The following is a 23,950-nucleotide window of genomic DNA, read 5'->3' as shown; positions in this document are numbered from 1 at the left end:
AATGGTCATTTGTTTCATCAATTTTTATGAAAATTCAACTCTACACATAAAAATTTACAGCCTAAGCCAATGTAAGTACTGATTAAGGATTTGGGTATTTTTTTAATAATTTTTATTTATTTATTTGACAGGTAGAGTAACAGACAGTGAGAAAGAGAGAGACAGAGAGAAAGGTCTTCTATAAGATGGTTCACCCCACAAATGGCTTCCCTGGCCGGAGCTATGCCGATCTGAAGCCAGGAGCCAGGTGCCTCTTCCTGGTCTCCCATGCGGGTGCAGGGACCCAAGCACTTGGGACTTCCTCTACTGCCCTCCCAGGCCACAGCAGAGAGCTGGACTGGAAGAGGAGCAACCAGGACTAGAAACTGGTGCCCATATGAGATGCCAGCACTGCAAGTGGAAGAATTAACCTATGCCCCTCAGCACCAGCCCTGGATTTAGGTCTTTAGAAGGAAGAAATCAACTATTATAATATTTTTCTGATATCTATCTCCTTGAAGAAATATATTTTATTAAATCAAATTGGTTCCAAATTGGGAAGGAAATGTGAACAGTTACGAATTTTAGTACTAGAAACTGATACCTAAGTTCTGGTCACATATTCCATTGTACACCAAGGGGCAGGAGAGAGACACCATCCATGATAAAGTCATGTTTGATGGAAACTAAATATTACCACTCTAATATCATATGCTTTATTTGTAACTAATAGTTCATTATGATTAAGTTTTCTATCATGAAGATATCTAAAGTTTACTGAGTACAAGAGCATGTAAACCACATGGAATACCTAGGATGTCCAATCCTGTGTAGTTGGTCACTTGAAACTGTGGAGCTTGTGATTGACATGAAAATTTTTCCAATTCAGAACAAATGCTGCAAGACACACTCATTCGTGGCAGCTGCCAGGTGACATCCTTTTCTACAGGACATGCCTCATGTGGCTTAAGTCTTCCCTTATGTAAAGATGGGAAATATCTTACCATCTCCACAGTACCAAGGATGTTTTCAGCAGGAAACAGTCACTGACTCCAGTGAGGATTCAGACAACAGAATCAGAGAAAACCTTGCTATTCCAGCCACCGCCCCTGGAATCCATGATTTCTTCCAGGAGCAGGAGATTCCTATAAGGATTTCCAAGTCTTTATCATAAGCATGTGACAGATAGATGTGAATCTCTGATAATTCTGAAAGTGCAGTCAATGACTTCTGTCCAGTAGAATGAATAGCAGATTTAAAGAAACCATAGTCCTTAAATACATCAACTCCATATTTAACGGTTATTTCTTTAAAACCAGGAATCGATGTTTTTGTGGATGACACTGAATTACATTAGGAGCCCCAGCATTGGAGTAGAGTGTAGGACCCTGTCTTCCTGTCCTTCCTCAGCACACATCTCAGATTCTTTCCTGTGAGACTGGGTTACAGGACCAGGAGCAACACAGGAGAATCTCCTTTCTCACCTGATCACTCTCCCAGACTCCACAGATACTTCCTTGCTTAAAGCTTCTCTCTTTAACAATGATATAGAAAATCCCCAGTTTCTTTCAGCCTCCAGGACAAGCGTTGGCACGAAGATCACCACAGCTCTAAGGAATGGGATGGAGGCAGCTGGAGCACTAGAAATGTATTTGTGACTGTGTGACCTCACCTCCCTGCAGAATTCAATTATCTTTTCACTTGCAGCTGCAGTGAAAGTGAAGTTGGATATTAAGGATATTTATGAAAAATTTTTCCTCTTGATAATTATCAAATACAATTAAAAGCTGTAGTTACAATTACCAAAGAAGCTCTGAAACTCTTTGAAAGTGGCTCTTCCTTTTCCCAGCTCCCTAGTGTGGATGGTCTGACCTGGAGGGAGCAGGAGATCCTGAGTCTGACATGGGAGGGGCTGACAGGAAAGCTCCTGTCTCCCTGGATTCATGAAGATTTCTTTCTACTCCAGGATAAGTTCTTCCCCAAACTTCAGACCCCTAAGCACAGCATCATTCATGTAATGAGCAGAGCAGTGGGAAGAATGCTCCTGAGAAAGGTTTTCAGAGACACAGGTGCAGTGGAGAAGGTGATGAGCATAGCTTACATGAAAAGCCACTGGGTTTCTCTGACACTCAAGACAGTCTGTTTAGAATCATGGAGAACATGGGGGTTTTATTGTAAAAATGCTTTACCAGTATTTTCCTTTCTTTCTAATCTCCAGTGAATACAGGAAGCTAAAGAGAATGGCATCCATAGGCATTCACAAGTATATGAGCACCCATCAGAGAAGCTATGATGTAGCAGGCATGTTTCATGTTTCCCTTAACTACCACATCAGCCAAGTTACCTCCAAATTCAACTTATTGGAATCTATATAGTGGTTTTCTACCTTCATGTTTTCTTAATGCTTAATTGTTAGCAGTCTTGGTTGATTGTATAATTAATGAGAAAGTTAACATATAAGATCTAATTTATGCATTTGTTTTTAGAAGAATTATACCCAATTTCTTTTTCCTATGCCATTATCTAATAGCTGCCAGTTCTCGAGCGGGACTTTAGATATGTGACCTTGTGCTCAGTGATGGACAAGGTGCTTGGGGTCCCAGATCCATTTTTCATAACTTTAGACTTTTTGTGCCCCACTTTTGACATGATGATAATTCATTTATTGTGATATTTCTTTTTATTCTTCCTTAATTGTATCTCCCACATATAAGGGATACCAGGTGGTATCTATGATTCTCTGTCTGCCTTATTTACTCAGCATACTGTTCTGCAGTTGCATGCATTTTGCTGCAAATGGTAGAATTTCATTCTTTTTTATAGCTGAATAATATTCCATTGTATATATATACCACATTTTCTTCCTTACCCATTTATGTTACCATGGACACCTTGCACGATTACATATTTTGGCTGTTGTGAACAGTGTTGCTATAAACATGGTAGTGCAACTGTCTCTGATACAATGAGTCATGTCTATGCTCAGAAGTGGGATAGCTGGATCACATGGCAAGTCTACTTCTAGCTTTCTAAGAAAGCTCTGTACTGTACTGTTTTACACAGTGACTGCATTAATTACACTCCTGCCAACAGTGCATAAGTGTTCCCCTTTCTCCACATCCTCGCTAGCATTTGTTACTCCCTGTGTTTGGATTTCAACCATTCTGAAGGGGGGGAGGAGATACCTCATTGTAGGTGTGATTTACATTTCCCTGATGGCTAGGGATGTTGAGTATTTTTTCCTTATATTTGTTGGCCTTTTGTAATTTCTTCTTTTGAGAACTCTCTATTGAGGTCCATTACACATTTCTTAACTGGATTTGTTGTTGTTTTTGTGTTGATTTTTTAAAGTGACTGATACAGTCTGGATACTAATCCATTGTCAGATAAGTAGCCAGCATGGCCATCTTATAGGAGGTGGATCCAAATTCTCTACAGGTATACATTTTTTCCTCTAACGAATCTCCTGGTCTTAAATTTCTAAGCAACTTTTTACATTCTTCTTTAGCATTTTGAATGCTCATGGTGTCCTTTAATTATGTTCTCAAATCCTCTCTAGATGTTTCCATGTCAATCTGAGTAAATAATCGATTAATAAGTTCAGGGTAGGGTTCTTTGGGCCCTTGTCTGATGCTGACTGCTTTAGGGGCCCCACTGATAGTTCTCTGGCATTCTTGAAGTGCCTCAAGGACTCATGTTCTGTAGAGGGTCTGGCATCAACAAATCTAGGGCCAGCTGCTTCTTCTGGTGATAATCCAATTCTCCTAATCTGATCTGCTGTTAGTGGCACTAGTCCAGCCATGTCATCTGGGGGAAGGGGATGCATTTCATCCCATGCTATCACCTTCTCTTTTATCTTGTCTATGACTAGCTGTTTCTCTGCTGCAAAGCCAGGAGTTACATTCAGTAGCATATTGGTGTCTACTGATGTGAAGTTTACTGAAATTACCACAAAATAAGTGATGGTAGCTGGGTGCGTGAGACTGTGTTCCTGAAATTATTTAAGCCAAGTGGCTATTAGTCCAGGTCCCACAGGCTCATATTCTCATCTACCACCTCTTAACATTATCGGGTAAGCTGACTGTTCTTTTGCTTTTTCTTCCTTGCTTAACTCCCTGGGAACAACCTGAGGTTTTTGCCTACATTCTGTTATGGCATCATAGAGCTTATAGGTGTCTGCTGTATTTTTTGGATTTAATCCCTTGCCACAACAAATTAACACCTTAAGGGTGTCTAATATTATCTTTCTCTGTTGTGCCGCCTTCTCCTCTTTGTAGAAATTCCTCCAAGAGGTTTTCTACCTCTTCCAAGGTCCACAGATCTTGGAGGTCCCCTCCTGTACAAGCTGGTGCCAGCTTACAAGCCCATGTTACATTTCCTGGTGAGTAGCACTTCACTTTCTTACCTCTTGGTGCCTGGCCTGGAAGGACCTTCACCTTCTCTATACTCACTAGTGCCTGCCTATATTCTTTGATTGGGACGTCCCAACTATCGTGGTCTCTTTCAACCACCATTACTCATCCTTTTGATGATTCCTCAAGGGCTCGTCTCCTCACTGTCCAACTTCAGGTCCCTGTTCAGGCGTCAGCTGTCAGGATCTCTCCCTCCGGGAACTGGCCAGGTTGCCATGAAGGAAGAGTCGATGAGACTGAGGAAGGTCAAGCTAAACACACTTTATTGGTACTCTAGGCGACTAGGAGGAGAGATCACTCAAGCCTACTCCTGAGGGCACAAGGTGCTACAGACCAGGAGCTTCTCCCCGCGGGCACTAGGCACTACGGACCGGGGAGAGAGGCTGAGCAACCTCTGGTTTACAGCATCTGAGGGTCCCCTTATATACAGTTTCTAGAGTCTATCCCTGCCCACACATTGATCATCCAGGTTCCCATAGTCATGGCAACGACAGTTTGTGGTTAGGCCATCCCTTTTCATATCTTATGAGATAGCATGGCTACTTTTCTACTGTGCGGTTACTTTCTTTCAAACTGCACTACAGTTACTTTCTCCGAGAACGGTTCCCTAACGTGGAGCAGCACACACCTGGGATGGCAGGCTGCAAGCAGGGGTTAGCCTACTACTCCACAGTGCTGGCCCCAAAATTTTATTCTTTTAAACATTTTAATTGGCACATTATAAATTGATATATGGGGCTGGCTCTGTGGTGTAGCATGTAAAAGCTGCTGCCTAACACTGGTATCCCATATGTGTACTGGTTTTATCCTGGCTGCTCCACTTCTGTTCCAGCTCTCTGCTAAAGCCTGGGAAATCAGTAAGAGATGGCCCAAATCCTTGGGTCCCTGAACCTACATGGGAGACCCAGAAGAAGCTCCTGGCTCCTGGCTTGGATTGGTTCAGCTCTGGCCATTAAGGCCATTTGGGGAATGGACCAGTTAATGGAAGACATCACTCTCTGCCTCAGCTTTTCTGTAACTCTGCCTTTCAAGTAAATAAATCTTTAAAAAGTGAGAGAGAAATTAGTGTATATACAGAAAGTATATGTGTGTATATATATATATAGTGTATACAACCTGATGGAATACATACATATATATATATATATATATATCTCATAATCACTCTCACCATCAATGCCATAATCACCCATCCCCTGAAAAAATTCCTTCCATCTCTTAATGTATTCTTATTATCATGCTGCTTCTGAAAAGGATGCTTAACCCTCTTCTTAATTACTTCAGGAAGGATATGGCACTGTTAGACACAGTCACTGTGCTGGAGGGCAGAATTCGAGGACTTAAAACATATTAGATGACATTGTACATTTTCCTTATCATTAATTACTATTGTTAAAGAAAAATCTGGGGCTGGCACTGTAGTAGAGTAGACTAAACTTCTGCCTGCAGTTTCAGCATCCATGTGGGTGTCAGTTTGTGTCCCATCTGTGTCTCTTCTGACTGCAAATGGCCCGGGAAAGCAGTGGAAGATGGCCCAAGTCCTTGGACCCCTGCGCCCACATGGAGGAACAACCTGTCATTCCTCTACTTCCCAGTACGTCTTATCTGCTTTGTCTTTTCTCTTACTTTCTCCATTTTCAAACACTCTACAAATGTTTTCTCTTTTCTCCTCTCCTTCTCTCCTCTTGTGATCCTTCAATTCCACACATGAAAAGTAGAATAAACAACTCATTCCTGGAATTAGGTGTTAAAAAGGATGCTAGCCAAGAAATAGTGAAAAAGATGCATTATCATTAGGTGTGTGATGCTTGGTAGGTGGTGTGACAGGAAATGAAAGCTGAATCGGAGAGGCAGAATCCTTAAGAGCTCTTCCACCAGAGAAAACAAACGCTGGCTCAATGACAAACTGACAGATGGTTCCCACCATACCTGCCTCCCTGGACCATTCACAGACTTTTACTTTCTGTGGGAATGGGGCAGGTGGCCAACTTATATATCATCAGGGAACTGATCCATGGATGGAATTAATAAAATGATATAAGACCTTTCTCCAACAACAGAGTTAGGGGGGAAAGCCACAAGTGAGAAAAGCTTTACCTACTCCAGCAATGTCCCAACTGACAAAAACTCATGAGGGAACACACTGAGTGCTCTGACACTATGGTATGTTTCAACATCTATTCAGGAAGCAGAAATCTCCTCTATCAGAAAACAGCCAAAGCTGCTCTTGTTTAGATGCCAATTTTTGTTCTACATTATGTGGGAAACCCAGGCCATGGGGAACAAATAGATGGAGAAAGAAAGGTGGAGGCACCAAGGGCTAGCCATACATACAGATCATCTTCCTAGGGAGAAAGCCTAAGGGTAAGGGTGGCAGGGACAGTAATTGTTGGTGCTGAGTTCAGTAAGACTCTGTCTGTTTCCAACTGAAACATTGTGCAGACACGTAGAAAGGTGAGGAAGCTGAAAGCCATGAGACACCATGTAATTGTCGAGAACTTCATCATCATGAGAAACAGTTAACTTAAACTCAAATTAAAAGCTAGAAAGCAAATACAGTAAGAAGAACTCTCATCTTAAAGCCCCAAAGGCAAAAGTCTTACAAATTAAGATGATGATGGAAGCTGATCGGATAGCTGGTGGACAAAAGATTAGTCCTTCAAGTAATAACATATTCGGTGCTGTTATGCTGGTGCCAGCAAATTCTCCTGTACAATAGGTCTCTATGGTTAATGGATGAAGTAGGTGATTCATGGACACCGAGAGCAAACTACTGAGTCTTCAATAATGCAGTGCCACCCAGAGTACCTGCTGGACCAGAAGTGAATCAAGCTGAGCGACTCTGGTGCTGGAGTGAGTGGGATTCGAGTTTTCCTTATTATCCTTGCAGCCCCAGTTCTCCACACGAGAGATGCTGGAGTCGTCAGACGTTAAAATCACTGCAGCTGCCTCGCTGTCTTTGTGAGGGCCAGCACCACCAGGAGACGGTCCGTGTTGTGGTGACTCCACGCTGGCTTTGGGTTGAGGTGAGTCCAGCGTCAGTGCCCGCCTCTGGCCATCGCCTTCAGAGCAGTGGGAAGTGGCCGCTCCCCAGGTGAAGTCGCATTTTCGGTTGGTGATTGTCTCTTTCCTGAGAGGCTGTGTTCGGCCTGGATAACCCGCTGTGACAAGTCCCACCAGATGCATGGCCCGCTGCTCCGGCCTTCTCACAGCACCTCCATTTCCCTCAAATCCGGCCTCGCCGAGATCCGTGGCCTTGAACTTGCAAAGAGGATCATCCTGGGAAGGGCTTCAGACTCGGGCATGGATCAGAGACTGGCAGCGTCTCGCGGTGCCACTGAGGTTGGACCAAGGGCTTCCCTGTGCCTGTGGTGTCAGCTCACTGTAGGCGAACGTTCAGAATAGGAGCACCTTGGTGTGCTGGACCAACTGCGAGAAACATCTAGAACATTTTGGAAAGGAGCGTTGAAAAGGAGGCGCCTGCTTTCCCTTATTCCGCAGTGTGTTTGAATCTAAACAAGTGAACGGATGTTTCTCCGGCCCAATATATTAATGATTAGGACAAGCATGGAAAAGTTCAGAGACAGATGTCAGTGATGCAGGGTGTTTTGTTGAGTAATTTTGAGAGAAAGAGGTTCTCAAAATCGTTTACAGCCCATCTGTCTTTTGAAGACCTAGGTGTTTATCCAGGGACTCTAATGCAGCAAGTATTTTAGATAAAAATGTTTATAATTCAACCAAGATATAAGAAGAGAACTTTATATTTGTCACTCAGGCTAAAGCCAAATTCTGGTTCTGCTAATACTCCAGACAGTTCCGCAGATTCGGGACTGAGAAGTAAAACATCCGCTTCACTGTCACATCCTCCATCATCACTCACTGTCCTCAGTTCTGTGGTAAGAGTAAGTGCAGGATGCTGGTCCTCTTCCATTCCAGCTCCCTGATAATGTACCTGGGAAGGCAGTGGTGGATGGCCCAAGTGCTTGTATCCATGAAGGAGACCGGGAAGAACTTGGCTCCTGGATCAGCCTGGCCCAGCCCACGCTGCTGTAGCCACTTGGGAGACAAACTAGCTGGTGGAAGATGATCTGTCTTTCTCTCTCTCTCTCTCTCTCTCTCTCTCTAACTTGACCTTGAAATAAATAAAAATCTTTTTGAAAAAAGTAGACATGGCCTAATAATCTGGATATGTGATCAGAGCATGGCCTGAATTTAGACACAAGTCCTTTGTACTTTTTTGCTGTTATAAAAAGGTCACAATAGCTGCCCTAAGCAGGCTGTCTTCCTGCAGATATCTGAGGATTCTTCTGGGTTGAGCAACTTGAAGCAAAAGTGGTACATTTTATAATTTGACAGGTTTTGCAAGTTGCCCTACCACAAAACTACAGTGATACCCTTTTGGCCATCAACATGTGAAATTTAAACAAAATTTGGTTTTATATAACTTTCATGTTTCAAAAATAGGAGAGAAATTTCAACTCTTTATATTTCCATTTCCCAACTACTTGTGAGTCTGAATAAATTTCATTGTTTTGTAGAAGTCTAAAATAGATTTTCAGGTTTTTCTACATTTTCTTTTGCCATGTCTTTAGGGACTTCTATTTCCTATCAGTTAATTTTTATGTACACCCTGATTCTTACAGCTTATAGTTTTTTGCAGTAACTTGTACTTGAGCCAAATTTCCCATGTTAGGAGCACAGCCCTCCACAACATTGTCCATAGTTTAGACCCCAGCCACAAGTTCTGGAGTCCTTAGGCCACCCTCACAACCAGCTGACTACAAAGTCAAGATTTCTGCTACTCCCAAATCCAGTGATTTAATAGAATGACTGAGAGAACTCAGAAAGATGCTCTACTTGATAATATAATCAAGGTGTTATTATTGCAGACAGATATGTCAAAATCAAATAAACAAACAACACAGGGATAGTGTATAGAGGGTTCCACTTAGGAAGCTTCCAATTTTCTTTTTTTTTAAAGGGTTATTGGCCAGTGCCAAGGCTCAATAGGCTAATCCTCTGCCTGCAGCACCGGCACATGGGGTTCTAGTCCCTGTCGGGGTGCTAGATTCTGTCCTGGTTGATCCTCTTCCAGGCCAGCTCTCAGCTGTGGCCTGGGAGTGCAGTGGAGGATGGCCCAAGTCTTGGAATGCATCCTCTACCACCTTCCCAGGCCATAGCAGTGAGCTGGATTGGATGTGGAGCAGCTGGGACCTGAACCAATGCCCATATGTGATGCTGGCACTGCAGGTGGGTCTTTACCCACTACACCACAGCACTGGCCCCAGTTCCAACCCTCTTAAGGACACACTCGGTGTTGCCAACCAGAGAGCACCCAAAGTTTGGTGTCCTCAGTTTTTATTGAAGTCTTTGTACACAGACATCAATGGTAAAATCATTGACAATGCTATTTAACTTTTGTGCCCTAGAGGTCATGTTGGTATTAATGAGACTGAAAAACCCAGTCCTACAATCTTGTGGGGGGTCATTCTGATCTGGCCAGTCCTCCAACCTGTCTCATCCCATTGACATAAATTATCAGGGCTAGCATGACTAACAGAGGTACTCCATTCACTCACTACAGAAATTTTGAGAGTTTAGCAGTTGATTCCCAGGAACAGAACTGAGGCCAGCTCAAAGCATCAATACCTAACTCTTTCTTTGTGTTCTCTGCTTTTTATCTTGCTTTGGAATGCTTCACCTTTGCAGGATTACAAAATATATTCCCTTTAATTCTAATATTCAAAATTATGTTTAATTCTTTATTTAACTTGGATAGCTTGTAGCTATTTTATTCATTCATTTTTAAGTTTCAGGTGCCAAGAAACTGTATTGTGTCTGTGATCAAAGCTCCACTCATAAGTTAGCAAGCCCTTCCATTCTGTTTTTCTTCAAAGATTATGTTGGCTGTCCTAGATATAGCAGAGAATTTTGAATTTTATTTTGAAGCCTTCCATTTCTTTTGAGTTTGGATTGCTCTGACTTTCTGCCACCGACGTCTTTATGTTGCCACATATTCTAAATAAGATCTGTGCTTGTCACATTTTTATGTCCCTCAGTAAAGCTAGAAATGTGTTAGATATCGTGCTACATTGGCTAGTAGAATTAAAGATTTTCTTGCATAATGTGTGTTGATTTCTAATTACTGTCACTAGAGAAGAAAGGTTATTTTTAATATATTCTCATGAATTCTTTTTAAAATATTTTAGTAATATAAAGAGAATGGGTTTCATATCTTTCTAAACTACAATTCTAAGAACATAAGGATACTTCCCTCCACCTTCCTCCTTCTTTTTTTTTTAATTTTGCAATAACATACTTTTGATTTACTTTATAAGTACAGGTTTAATACGCCACTAAATATAGTTTTCAACACGTAAAAAGTAGAAAGGCCACTGTTCCACAGGACTGTGGCCAGGGGCTATAAATGATAATTAAATCATAATATGTCATTTTCACTCAAATGTTTAGGGATTTTGTTGTAAAATATATTAGCTACCACAACTAAGAGAAAATATGATATTTGTCTCTTTGGGTCTGGCTTATTTCACTAATCATAATGATCTCCAGTTGCATCCATTTTGTTGCAAAAGACAGGATTTTGTTCTTTACTATAACTGAGTAGTATTCCATCATTTATATATACCACATTTTCTGTATCATCAGTTGATGAACATCTGGGTTGATTCCTTTTATGAGTCCTTATAGTTAAAACATCTTTTCCTAGATTTCAGTCATATCATCTGTGGATAAAAATAGTTCCAAGACTTTCACTCTATTTGTGTTTGCTCCTTTCCATCTTCTACTGGTCCTTCCCAGGCATTCTCTTCTCTGGTCAAAGGCAGGAGCCCTGTCCACAATCCTGGTGTCAGCCTATCTTTCCCAGAAGTGCTTCCATTGTTTACTCCTGGTCCTGACGTTGCTGGAATTTTCTTGCTTAATAAAGATTCTTTTAATTTTCTATTTTTCATGATTTTAATTATTCAGTAACTTTTTTTCAAGAATCTACTGCTTTCATATATGTTTTCTATCTCATTATTTTAATGTATAATATTAATACATTTTCCATTTTTAAAGATTTTTTTTTAATTCGATAGGCAGAGAGAGATAGAGAGAGAGGTATCTTCCATTCATTTGGACCAATCCAAAGCCAGGAACCAAGAGCCTCTTCCAGGTCTCTATGTCGGTTCAGTGACCCAAGGACATGGGCCATCATCTTCTGATGCTTTCCCAGGCACATGAGCAGAGAGCTAGATTGGAAGTGAAGCAGCCAGGACTCCAACCAGTGCCAGTATGGGATGCTGGCATTGCAAGGGCAACTTTACCCGCAATGCCACAGCACTGGCCCCTTATTAATGTATTTTTGAATTCTCATTACTTTATTATTAGATAAACTCTATTTACCTACATTAATGACTAAATACCTAAATTTAAATGTATAAGATTAAACTGATATTTACATGTGTTTATTTAGTGAAGACTGCAGTTAAAGTTTTCTTAAACTTGTTTTTTCATGTTACAGTTGTCCTACACTAGGTTACTATAATAATGTTGACAATGACCTAATTAAAATGAAGTGTAATTTGTAAGTGTTCATTGTACCAAAAATACTATTTTGTTATTAGTTCACATAAGCAAAAAACTAGCCAAAAACAATTCACTCAAACATATATGTTAGAGACCAACACATTTACTACTTATGGTATGTATAGAAGACATGCCATCATTTCATAAGTAAGTTTTGTATTTATTTTCATCTTGGATGTTTTCCATAGCCTTATATCTATTCTGTACTATCACATTAATGAGTTAATAATAGAAAGAATAGTAACATGTGCATGCATGCATTTTTATATATAATGACATTTAATATAGTCTTTATGTGTCAGACTTGAATTTGTTTCAAGTTTTCTCAGTTAGGAAACTCGCAAGATATTTTTAATGTCACTTACCTGTGTGATTCTCTCTTTTTTTAAAGATCATTTTATTTATTTGAAAGGCAGAGTTACAGAGAAGCAGACAGAGGCAGAGAGAGAGAGAGTTTTTCCATCTGCTGGTTCATTCTCCAAATGGCCCCAACGACTGGGTCTCCCACATGGGTGCAGGGGCCCAAGAACATATGACATCCTTTACTGCCTTCCCAGGCTATAGCAGAGAGCTGGATGGGAAGTAGAGCAGCTGAGACTAGAACTGGTGTCCAAATGGGATGCCAGCACTGCAGGCAGTGGCCTCACTCGCTACTCCACAGCACTGGCCCCCAGATCCCTATTTTTAAGGGAGAAAATGAAGCTGTGTTGAATCAGAAAAGAAAGGCTTCATAATGTGGCATCTGTGCTCTAACCTTCCCCTTTGTTCAGATGATCTGCCTAATTCATGTTGGATTAATCATGCTTCCAAAATCATTAAACTTGATAGCAAAATTTCAAAATGCCTGATTTGTTGGTTTTACCCTTGTGTTTTTTACTCAGTAATTCTTTTTTATTATAATTATTTACTTGTGAGGTAAAGTTAGAGACAATGAGAGGGAGAGACAGAGAGAAAGGTCTTCCTTCCATTGGTTCACTCCCCAAATGGCTGTAACAATCAGCGCTGCACCAATCCGAAGCCAGGAGCCAGGTGCTTCTTGCCAGTCTTCTTTGCAGGTGCAGGGGCCCAAGCACTTGGGCCATCTTCAGCACTGCTTTCCCAGGCCACAGAAGAGAGCTGGACTGGCAAAGGAGCAGCTGGGCCATATGGGATGCCAGCGCTGTAGGCAGAGGATTAACCTACTGCACCACAGTACTGACCCCAACTCTGTAATTCTTGGAAAGAGAGCTAGATATCTGTTAATTTAAGATGCTCCTAAATAGTCAAAAGAAGATATGAACAAAATTATGAACAAAATTTTAAACTATTTTCTAGATCCATATTAAGCAAGCTCTTGTTAGTTGAATAAAGGGTTGGAATTATATTTTAGAGAAGCCATAATGCATCATGTTCCTTTTTACATATAAGCAGAAATTTCCCTCTGATTAGTATAATATTTCCATTGTATAGCAAAGAAAAGAGCCTTGGACTGTGGAGAGTGAGCTGAAAATAGCAAAAAAAAAAGGTAGTTAGGAATGTATTAAAGCTGTGGGCACAGGTAAGAACTCAGGTGGGGAAAGGAGGTGCTGCTTCATGAAACTCTCCCCACATGAGAGAGGTTTCAAGAAAAAGAAAATCAGGAGCAAAAGCAAAGTCTGTAACATGACCTACAGAGCTCTGTTACCTGGCTCCTGGGATCCCTTTGATCCCTTATTATTGAGAGGGACAGGAAAACTACTTCAAAGTGTCCACTGTCCCCATCAGTCTCTCTCTATGTGTGCTGTTCTGAATCTGGCCCTCAGTTCTTAATTCACAAGGAACAGAATGTCTGATACCAGGACCTGCCTGGGTTTCATGCTCATCTCATGTATTGGGGAGATACTCTCAAGAGATGGGAAAACACTGGCTGTTCTCCCTTTGCATTTGCAGCCCTAGGACACTGGCTGGAGCCAACTCAAAGTTGCTTTACCTCTGTAGGCTCCTCAGATATTTCTTTAGTTTTGCTTTTGCACCATGTCAGGAGTATGTAATGGGAGATGGGGCTGGAACCTCCACAATGATTATTCAGCATGACCATAAAGACAGTAAGTAGAGACATCGTCTTCTTTATCCGCAGTCCTACGTGAAAAGCAGATCTCAATCTTTCAGGTGCACAGCCTATTCTTCTAAAATAAGTAATTTTATTTTAGTGCAGTCCTCGTCCCATAAATTTACAAGCTTTACCAGTGTTCCTCTATATCTTGGATTTTTTATTGATCTCAGTATAGCACACTAATACTACTTAGCATATTTTTAGCACCTGGATACCCAAGTTTCCCCAGGACTTCCCACGCTATTTCCCATATTGCATAGGGAAAGATTCTACACTCTTCCAAGGATCAGCTTGCATAGAACACCTTGGTCTGGTCACTATCTGAATCCATATGTCAGGGAGTGATGACTCAGATGCCATTCATTATGCAGGAGGGGTATCTCAGTAACACTATTTGGAACACAACTCAGTTCCTGTCCTTCTCTGGAAGCATTTCTTTAAGATGTACTGAGACCTTTGTGCCAAGTCCTGAGTGGACCATAATGTTTAATGTTCAAGAATGTTTAATGCAGCCTGAGCCTGAAGGCCCAGGTTGAAACTCTGACTCAAATTTATATACTATGTGAATTAGTGTTAGATACATAAATGCCATATGCCTAATATTTTGTCTGAAAAATTGTAATAATTTGTCTCAAGAATGTTTAGATGAAAGCGGTTATAGGGCTTAGACTAAACATTGCATGAAATTTTACCTCTTCCTTTTAAGATTTACTTGGAAAAGTTAGAGAGAGAGAGGGAGAGAGAGAGAGAGACCTTCTGTCAGCTGGTTCACTCCCCAGATGTCCACAATGACCATGGCACAGCCAGGCCAAAGCCAGGAGCTAGGAGTCTCCCACATAGGTAACAGAGGTCCAAGAACTTGGGCCATCCTCCACTGCTTTCCCAGACCATTAGCAGGGAGGTGGATTGGCAATGGAGCAACTAGAAGGTAAACCTGCACGCATATGGGATGCCAGCATTGCAGGCGGTGGCTTTACCTGCTCCACCACAACACTTGACCACCTTTTACTTTTTAAACTAAGATTATAAACTTTCTATTATATTTCTTATGAGAATGATTTTAGCCCACATTGTATACTATCTTGCTTTCACTTTGTAATTTCATAATCATGTCAATTGAACCTGTATTTAATATATTTTCTTTTTTTAAAAAAGTTTTATTTTGTTTATTTGAAAGACAGAGTTACAACAGACAGGTAGAGACAGAGAGAGAGGTCTTCCATCTGCTGGTTCACTCCGCAGATGGCCACAACAGCTAGAGCTGCACCGATCCGAAGCCAGGAGCCAGGAGCTTCTTCTGGGTCTCCCACATGTGTGCAGGGACCCAGGGGCTTGGGCCATCTTCCACTGCTTTCCCAGGCCATAGCAGAGAGCCGGATTGGAAGAGAAGCTGCCGGGACTAGAACCAACGCCCATATGGAATGCTGGCGCTTCAGGCCAGGGCTTTAACCCACTGTGCCACAGTGCCAGCCTCTTGAGATATTTTCAAAGCACACATTTAGTATTACATGTACTTTGTGACTACAGAATTGCTAAATTAAAGGCTATTCTGGGGCTGGCCCTGTGACATGGCAGGTGAGGCCACCACCTGCAGTGCCGCCATTCCATGTGGACACCAGTCCATGTCCTGACTGCTCAATTCTGATATGGCTCTCTGCTGTGACCTGGGATAGCAGGGGAGAATTGTCCATAGTCCTTGGGCCCTAACACCCATGTGGGAGGAGGCTCCTGGCTCCTGGCTTCAGATCAGCACAGCCCTGGCCATTGTGAACGACTGGAGAGTGACCCAGCGGATGACAGAGGACCTCTCTCTCTGCCTCTCCTTCTCTCACTCTGTGGCTCTGACTTTCAAATAAATAAAAAATCTTTTTAAAAAAGACTATTCTATAGGTAGGAAGTTGCTTTATTTATTGACTATTACTTAGTTGCAGGGATGAAACTGTAATTCTGACTTCTCTCCTTCACCAATTGTTGGCCCTCAAAACATTTTTAATTTATCTGAACCCCAAATTTCAAAATCATTAGCTCTCAAACATTTACCACTTCTTTTGGTAAATATTCTATATGGAAAAGAAGTTGACTCATATATCCTGAAAGAAAAAATTGTTTAGAATTCCATCGACTATCTTTATTTCTCTTGGACATCTTTATGTCTATTGCTAATTGGTTTGTTTCTTTGGTAGTGGCAAAACAATACCTCTTGATCCAGAGCCTCCATTAATTTTTATACTGTTAGTGGTTTGATTGAAAAGTGTTGGAACTAGATTTCCCTAATTAGTATATGCATTGCATGGAAACACCCTTTCATTGTTGAAGAATCCTAGTCCTTTTGTATCTATAAACATAAGAAGACATGCTTAAAAAGTTTTATAACTGGTTATTATAAGAATTAGCTTTGCTGAAATATGTTTTTCACTATAAAATACTTTCTAGCTAGTTAATGAGAAACTTAAGTTTTTAATATATATTTCAGAAACTTCATCTAGATATATGATCATGGGATTATCATCAAAAGAGGATGCTAACCAAGGCAGATTGCTCCAACCATTGATGTTGAAAAGGCATGACCTGGATGATTTTTATTTCAGAGAAGTCCAGCAAGATATGCGTGAGTTTGAGGGTCAATTGGCATATGATGATAAAAATGACAAAGGTTTGGCTGGGATTCATAGCAAAAATCTTACTGACAGAAGAGATCAATAGCATAACACATCCTCGGATGGTTTCTCTCCAAAGCAGAGCAGGTTTGTAAGAAAAAGTACTTACCAATATTATACAGATGTTAAGTCATATATGAGGAAGCTATTAAAGCTAAAAAATAGGGGCTGGTGCTGTGGTGCAGCAGGTTAATGCCCTGGCCTGAAGTGCCTGCATTCCATATGGGTGCTGGTTGGACACCCGGCTGCTCCATTGCAATCCAGCCATGGCCTGAGAAAGCAGTACAAGATGGTTTGAGTCCTTGGGCACCTGCACTCGCGTGGGAGACCTGGAAGAAGCTTCTGACTCCTGGCTATGGATTGGCACAGCTCCAGCCATTGCAGCCAATTGTGGAGTGAACCAGCAAATGGACGATCTCTCTCTGTCTCTCTCTCTCTCTCAACCTCTCTCTCTATCTCTCTCTGCCTCTCATCCTTCTGTATAACTCTTATTTTCAAATAAATAAATAAATCTTTAAAAAATTTTAAAAAGCTGAAAAATAAAACTTCCTATGGAGGAAATAAGTACATGAAATGTTTAGAAAGTAGGATTGGATTGAGCCTTCAGCCACATCCAGCTGAATGTCAGAAACTTAAAACTGATGAGAAAATTCATGAATGTGGGCCCAGCACTGTGCACATCCCATATGGGCACCATTTCTAGTCCCAGCTGCTCCTCTTCCAATTAAGTTCTCTGCTATGGCCTGGGATAGCAGTAGAAGATGGCCCAAGTCCTTCGGCCCCTGCATTTGCGTGGGAGAACCAGAAGAAGGTCCTGGTGCAGCTCCAGCTGTTGTGGCCATCTGGGGAGTAAACCAGCAGATGGAAGACCTCTGTCTCTGTCTCTTCCTCTCTCTGTAACTCTTTCAAGTAAATAAAATAAATCTTTTTTTCAAAAAAGAATATTTATGAAGGTAATCAAGTTGATAAACTTTTCAAAAATCATTGTTACTGTGCTTCTCCTCTTCAAATAATTCATCCTAAGATCAACAGCATTTCTAATGACTATAGGGAGATATTTATGCATTCTTCATTGCTGGTACATAATCAGAAAACACACATTACAGAAAATCTCATAGATGTAATGACTGTGGGAAGGCTTTTAAAGGAAGTTCAAACCTCATTATTCATCAGAGAATTCATTCTGGGTAGCAACCTTATAAATATAATCAGTGTGGCAAGGCCTTTACCCTGTTTGCAAATCTTACTAAACAACACAGAATCCACACCAGGGAGAAACCCTATAAATGTAATATTTGTGGCAAAGGCTGTAGTCAAAATTCAAAACTTCTATGTCACTAGCAAATTCATACTGGAGAAAAGCCTTATAAATGTAATGAGTGTGGCAAAGTCTTTGCCGAGCACTCAAGCCTTACTTAACAAAAAAAAGAATCCACACTGAAGGGAAACCTTACAAATGTAATGAATGTGGGAAGACTTTTAGAGGAAGGTCAAATGTCACTAATCAACAGAGAACTCATTCTGGCCAGAGACCATATAAATGTAATGAATGTGATAAATCCTTCAACTGCATCTCACACCTCAGTAGACACCAGAGAATACACACTGGGGAGAAACCATATAAAGGTAATGTGTGTAGCAAGATCTGTAGTCAAAATTCAAATCTGGTCATTCATCAGATAGTTCATACAGGAAAGAAACCCTACAAATGCAATGAGTGTGGCAAAGCCTTCAAAGAGTAGTCAAGCCTGACTCAATGTAAGAGAATCCATAGTGGAGAGAAGCCTTACAAATCTAATGAGTGTGGTAAAGCCTTTACTCAGCTTGCAAATCTTACTAGATATCATAAAATGCATTCTGAACAGGAACATTGTAAAGCAAATACATGTAACAATACTTTTACCCAAAAAGCAAGTGTTGACAATTGTCAGAGAATTCACAGTGGAGAGAAATCTTACAATTGTAAAGAGTGTAACAAAACCTTTAATATGTATTTGAGCCTTGCTCAACATCACAAAATCATACTGAATGGATACCATATGAAATTTATGTATCTGACAAAGCCTTTAACCAGAGCTCAGATTTAACTAAACGTCAAAATGCATATCTTGAGGGAAACCAGATAAATCACTGTGTGTGGTAAGGCTTCTATCCAAAGTTCAACCTTGTAATGCATTAGAGAGAAAAATCTTGCAAAGAAAATGAATGTGGTAAGCTTTCCTCAAGTGTTCATAATCTGCAGTCATGAGAATTGATTTTGAATAGAAAATATACAAATCTATGTATTTCAGTAAGGTCTTTAGACAACAGTCTGACCTCAGGACTCAATGACTAATGACTACTGTAAAGAATCCTTACAAATGTAATAAGTATAAACAAGAATATACCAACCTTTCACAGCATGCTGCACGTCAGAGAATCCATGCTAGAGGAAATAGCCTATAGTTCTCAAGGATGTTTTGAACTAAATTCTATAAAGATTGCAACAATCAAATCATCTGTAGTTGCTGCCAAGGAAACTTGTCAAAAGATCCTATTACTTTCACTTTTTAAAATGTTTTACTCAGTTATTTGAGATTCTTGAAAAGGCTGCATTACTATTATTTTCAAACTGAGGTTTGAAATACGTTGTTATTTCTTGATTACAGTCCATTCATATGTTACCATGAGAGTTTGTGGAAAGCGTTGATTATGGTGAAAGGACCTATTTGATTAGGTACAGTTCATACACACCCAGTGTTCGCTGTAAATGGGGGACACTGAATTTTAAGGTATAATATGATGTACATTTGAATGAGATTGATGACTAGAAGATAATATAAAACTATGGGCAAATGCATCATGATTGATGTGTTAAAGGCCACCTCCAGAAGTGTCGATATGAGAGATAAGCATTTTGGAATACTAGAAAGTATTGATACTCTAAGTGATCCTGAATCAGAAAGAGCAAACCAATACACTGAGAAATATCCATGTGAGGAGAACAATTTGTTGTAGGAAAAGCATAAATGATGATCACTCTTCTTTTAAAGGAAATGCCTATTTTATATCTAAGATAAATGAAAAGGAGAGTTATTTTTGGAAATTTTAGGCAGCAATTCTGAGATAAATATTTCAATCAAAAAGAACCACAGTAGTGTATGTATATAGGATTTACATTTTACCCCTGATGATTGTATGTTGCTACCATTTTATTTAGATCCTTTAAGTCTAGTTCAGTGAAAGAACTGAATGTCACAAGGTGATAAACTGAGATATAAATGTGGAAGCAAGAGACATTGTCATCCTCATAGTCTCATACTGGAATTTTAAGAAAACAGTAAGTTCATTTTACCTAAAATATAGCTCTCAAATTCCTTCCTTTATTGGCATTATCATTGTTCTCTTCATCGCCAGCCTTTTTGCAGTGAATAATGGACTGTGTATCTTCAAGGTCTGTAGATTGGGATAATTTTCTAAGCTTAATGAAACTACCTTTTTGTACTATTTATGTATAATTCACATTCCATAAGGTTGACCCTTTCACATCACATTACACAGAAGGCCACAGTGACCATTATCAGTCATAGCCTGACCCTTTGTCACCATTGTTTGCCTTAAATCTGCCAATAAGAAATCCCTCTTAGGAAACATGCTTGAGTAATACACTAGACCTCAATGAAAGGTCAGTTTCACAGTTCCTTTCTGTACTTTGCTGCCATCCTACAGGTTGAGCATGCACATCCTGGATGGCTCCCCAATTCCCATTGTCCCTGCAAGGTGTGTTTCCTTCTCTGAAACTAAATAATACATTGTTTCTGTTGTACTGCCTCTGTGTCACCTGTGCTCGAGATCTCTAGCAAATAAACTCTTGCATAAAAAATCTTGATCTCAATATGTGTGCTGGTAAACACATCCTGAAACACCGAAAACTCCACAATGATTTTTGGAGCTCATCACCACCCATAAACCTACTTCTGTTGCTCCACTGCCATATCTTTTCCCCAGGAATCCATGCACCCTTAATACAGCACTCATGTGGCAGTTGCACAGTGAATTCACTGAGCTCATGTGAGGTCTACTCAACTGGGTCCTTTCCAGGGAACCATAAAAACTCCCCTCCCTGCATGTACAGGTTGGACTAAGTGACACATAGGCTTCTGGGCTCAAGCACTGGACCAGAATGAAAATAAGCTATACCAGTGAGTCTAAAACATGGAAATCAAGGACCCTAGCAAGTTGGGAAAACTTGCCAGCAATTAGACACAACACGGAGGTCAGTTTTAAAGGTAGCGGACAGCTGGATACATTCAATTTGGTGAGGAAGTAGCATAAAAATAGTCTGCTATGGCCTGGAAAAGCAACAGAAGTTGGCCCAGGTCCTTGGGCCCCTGCACCCACGTGGGAAACTGGGAGGAAGCCCCTGGCTCCTAGCTTCGGATTGGTGCAGCTCCAGCCATTGTAGACATTTGGAGAGTGAACCTCTCTGTTTCTCCCTCTCAGTGTCTGTAACTCTACCTGTCAAATAAATAAAATCTTTTAAAAAAATTAATAACCCAAGAACTCTAAAGTTTTTACCCTACATATCTCGAGCGATTTAAACATTAACTTAAAGTAGGTATGGAGCAATGCTTCTCCACCACACTCGAGGCAGACTTCTTCCACTTCAAAAGGCGGGAAATTTAGGGACACTCTGGAGACCACACCAACTGAAGCACAGGCCCAGTGACTCCGCTCCACCAAGCCCCGCCCACTTCCGTGTGCGCACGCGCAGTTTCTTACCGACCCTGAGGTGGAGAGTGAGGAGCTGAGGTGGCACCGACCTGCCTTGGGTTTGGCTTTGCCGCTTCCCCCGCCTCCCTCAGGCCTCCGTTCTTTCCTCCGTGGGCTCTGAGGAAGTCGCCCCGGACGTGGGAAGACGGCGTCTTTGCCCGCGCCCGCGGTAAGTCCCGGAGTTGCCGTCCGTCTTCGCCGCCGGGCAGGGGTCCAGGAACGCTTCCGGCCGCAGCCTCCGCGAGCCCGGTTCCCACCTCGGTCTTGGTGGTCGCGCCGCGTGGGCCTCGCGTGCCGCCTCGCTGTCCGCCCCGCGCCGTTGAAGGTCTCGGGCAATGGCCGTGTGAGGTGGCGGCCCCGTTCTTGCTCAGCCCGGTCCCTCGAGGCCCCAGGGCACGCGCTGGACAGCGCCTCGCCGCGTGCACCCCGGGGTTCTGCGGGCCGCGCCCTCTGCCCTCCTCTGCTTTCCGTGGGCGGCCCCTGCCCCTTGGCAGCTGACCCTGCACCCTCCCCACGCCACCCCCAGACGTGCGCCTCTCTGGGCTCCCGTATCTCGGTCAGTGTGGTGAGCGGACAGAGGGACCAGGAGAAAGTGAGGGGGACGGCAACGCTGGGAAGCGAGAGTGGGCAGTGCGGGGTCCATCAGGGTCAGCAGAACAGAGCACAGGGAGCTCCCAGGAAAAATCAGTAAGTCGGCAGTATGACATGGTGTAATGTGATTTGTTGGCTTATACTCTTTTTCATTTAAAATTGCATTAATTGTTTATACTGAGGAGACTAAGAATGCAATGTATCTTTCTCTAAGACTTGTGCGTCTTATAATTGTTTTCATCAGAAGGTAACTCTTCTGCAACAGCTAGGCAGTTGGAAGATAGTGACTGTGTCAGTCAGTTACGGGTTCCCTTTTCCCCTTTTCCTGGGAAGCTGAAGTGGATCAAGATAAGGATGAGCCTGCCACTGCGTGGTGTCTTTCAAAAGTCTCATATATTTGTTCCGTTTCAGCATTCACTCTTTGATTTCTAGTTGTTTTAGCCTTCAACTCATACTTCTTTTTCATACATATTGAGATAAATCATAGTTGATTGAATTTCTGCTTTTCTGGAAATAATTGACTTCTGAAGTAAGCCTTTGGTGACATATACCAGCTCATGCCATTCTCTGAAATGAAATCGTCTTACCTTTTTTTAAAAACTGTAATCGTGGAAATCATTTGAATTTTTAAACTTCTAGTTTGTCCTCTGTTTTAAATGTATTGTAGCAGAATTGAAGCATAGCAAATCATGTTAGGCTACTCTGGCTTTCCCTTACCCATAGAGAAAATGCCCCAGGACACTCAGAGGATGCCTAAAACCAGTGATAATACTGAGCCCTATATATATTATATTTTTCTTAAAGATATATACCTATAACAAAAATTTAATTTATGTTAGGAAGAGTAAGACATTACCAACGATAACTAATAAGAAAATAGAACAATTAATCTCCTATATTAAAAGTTAAGGAAATGTGGCATCTCTCAAAATATTCTGTTATACTGATGGTGTGTGATGATATAATGCCTAGGTGATGAGATAAAGTGAAGTGATTGATATAAACATTATTATGTAGTATTTTAGACTACTGAATATTACTTAAAACCAAGTTCAAGAATATCATGATATTGATGAATTTTATTTCAGGGAAGTCCAGCAAGACACTCCTATGAGTTTGAGAGTTGGTGGGTACATGAATTTTGAAATGATGAAGAAATGACTGCAACTCATAAAAAAAAAACTCCATTAGAAGAGATCAGTGAAGTAGCACAAGGTAGAATGAATTCTCTTTAAAGCAAAGTGTGTCTGTAAACAGAAGTATATCTCAGTATTGCTAACATGACATGTACAAGGAATAAGGAACAAGAAAATGGGTTATTCAGGAAATCAGGTAAATGAAATATTTGGAAAATGGGCTGGATTAAGCTTTCAGCCATATATTACTGAACTTTGTTTCAAAACCAATATCTGTAGCAAGTATGGGAATAATTTTCTGCACTTTTCATTATTTACACATCAGGAAACATAATGTCTGTGGGAAGGCTTTTGACCAATGCTCAGTCATAGCTAATCATCAAAGAATTCATTCTGAGCAGAGACGTTACACATGTAATGAGAGTGGCAAGTTCCTCAACAGGGACTCAAAACTTACAAGGCATCAGAGAATCCACACTGTAGAGAAACCATGGGTGTCTCCTGTGTATGGTAAGGATTTTGTGAAGTCCACACCTTTGATGTTGTCAGAGAATTCATACTGGAGAGAAACCTTACAAATATACTGAGTGTGGCAAAACCTTTTCTGAGCTTTCCAACCTTCCTCAACATAAGAGAACCCTTACAAATATAATGGATATGGTAGGGAATTTTCCATGCGTTCACACCTTTTGGAGTCCTGAAAGGATTCATACTGGGGAGGAAGCTTACAGAGGTAATGAGTGTGGCAGAGCTTTTGTTGGGAGT

The 23,950-nt window shown here is 41.2% G+C and overlaps 1 protein-coding gene and 1 pseudogene across 1 annotated transcript in view; one reads left to right on the top strand and one right to left on the bottom strand.

Annotated features, from left to right (window-relative positions):
* Positions 1-23,950, bottom strand: part of LOC127486314 (splicing factor, arginine/serine-rich 19-like) — a 70,705-nt gene that overhangs the window by 34,490 nt on the left and 12,265 nt on the right. Inside the window, exon 3 of the mRNA XM_070063488.1 lies at positions 21,468-22,068. Within this exon, the coding sequence (XP_069919589.1) occupies positions 21,468-22,068 (601 nt within the window). The remainder of the gene's footprint in view (positions 1-21,467; positions 22,069-23,950) is intronic.
* Positions 7,695-18,793, top strand: LOC138846728 (zinc finger protein 677-like; annotated as a pseudogene).

Source organism: Oryctolagus cuniculus, chromosome 18, assembly GCF_964237555.1.
Source record: "Oryctolagus cuniculus chromosome 18, mOryCun1.1, whole genome shotgun sequence".
NCBI classification, from domain to species: domain Eukaryota; kingdom Metazoa; phylum Chordata; class Mammalia; order Lagomorpha; family Leporidae; genus Oryctolagus; species Oryctolagus cuniculus.
Note: the sequence above shows the minus strand (reverse complement) of the source record. Positions and strands in the feature narration are given on the sequence as shown.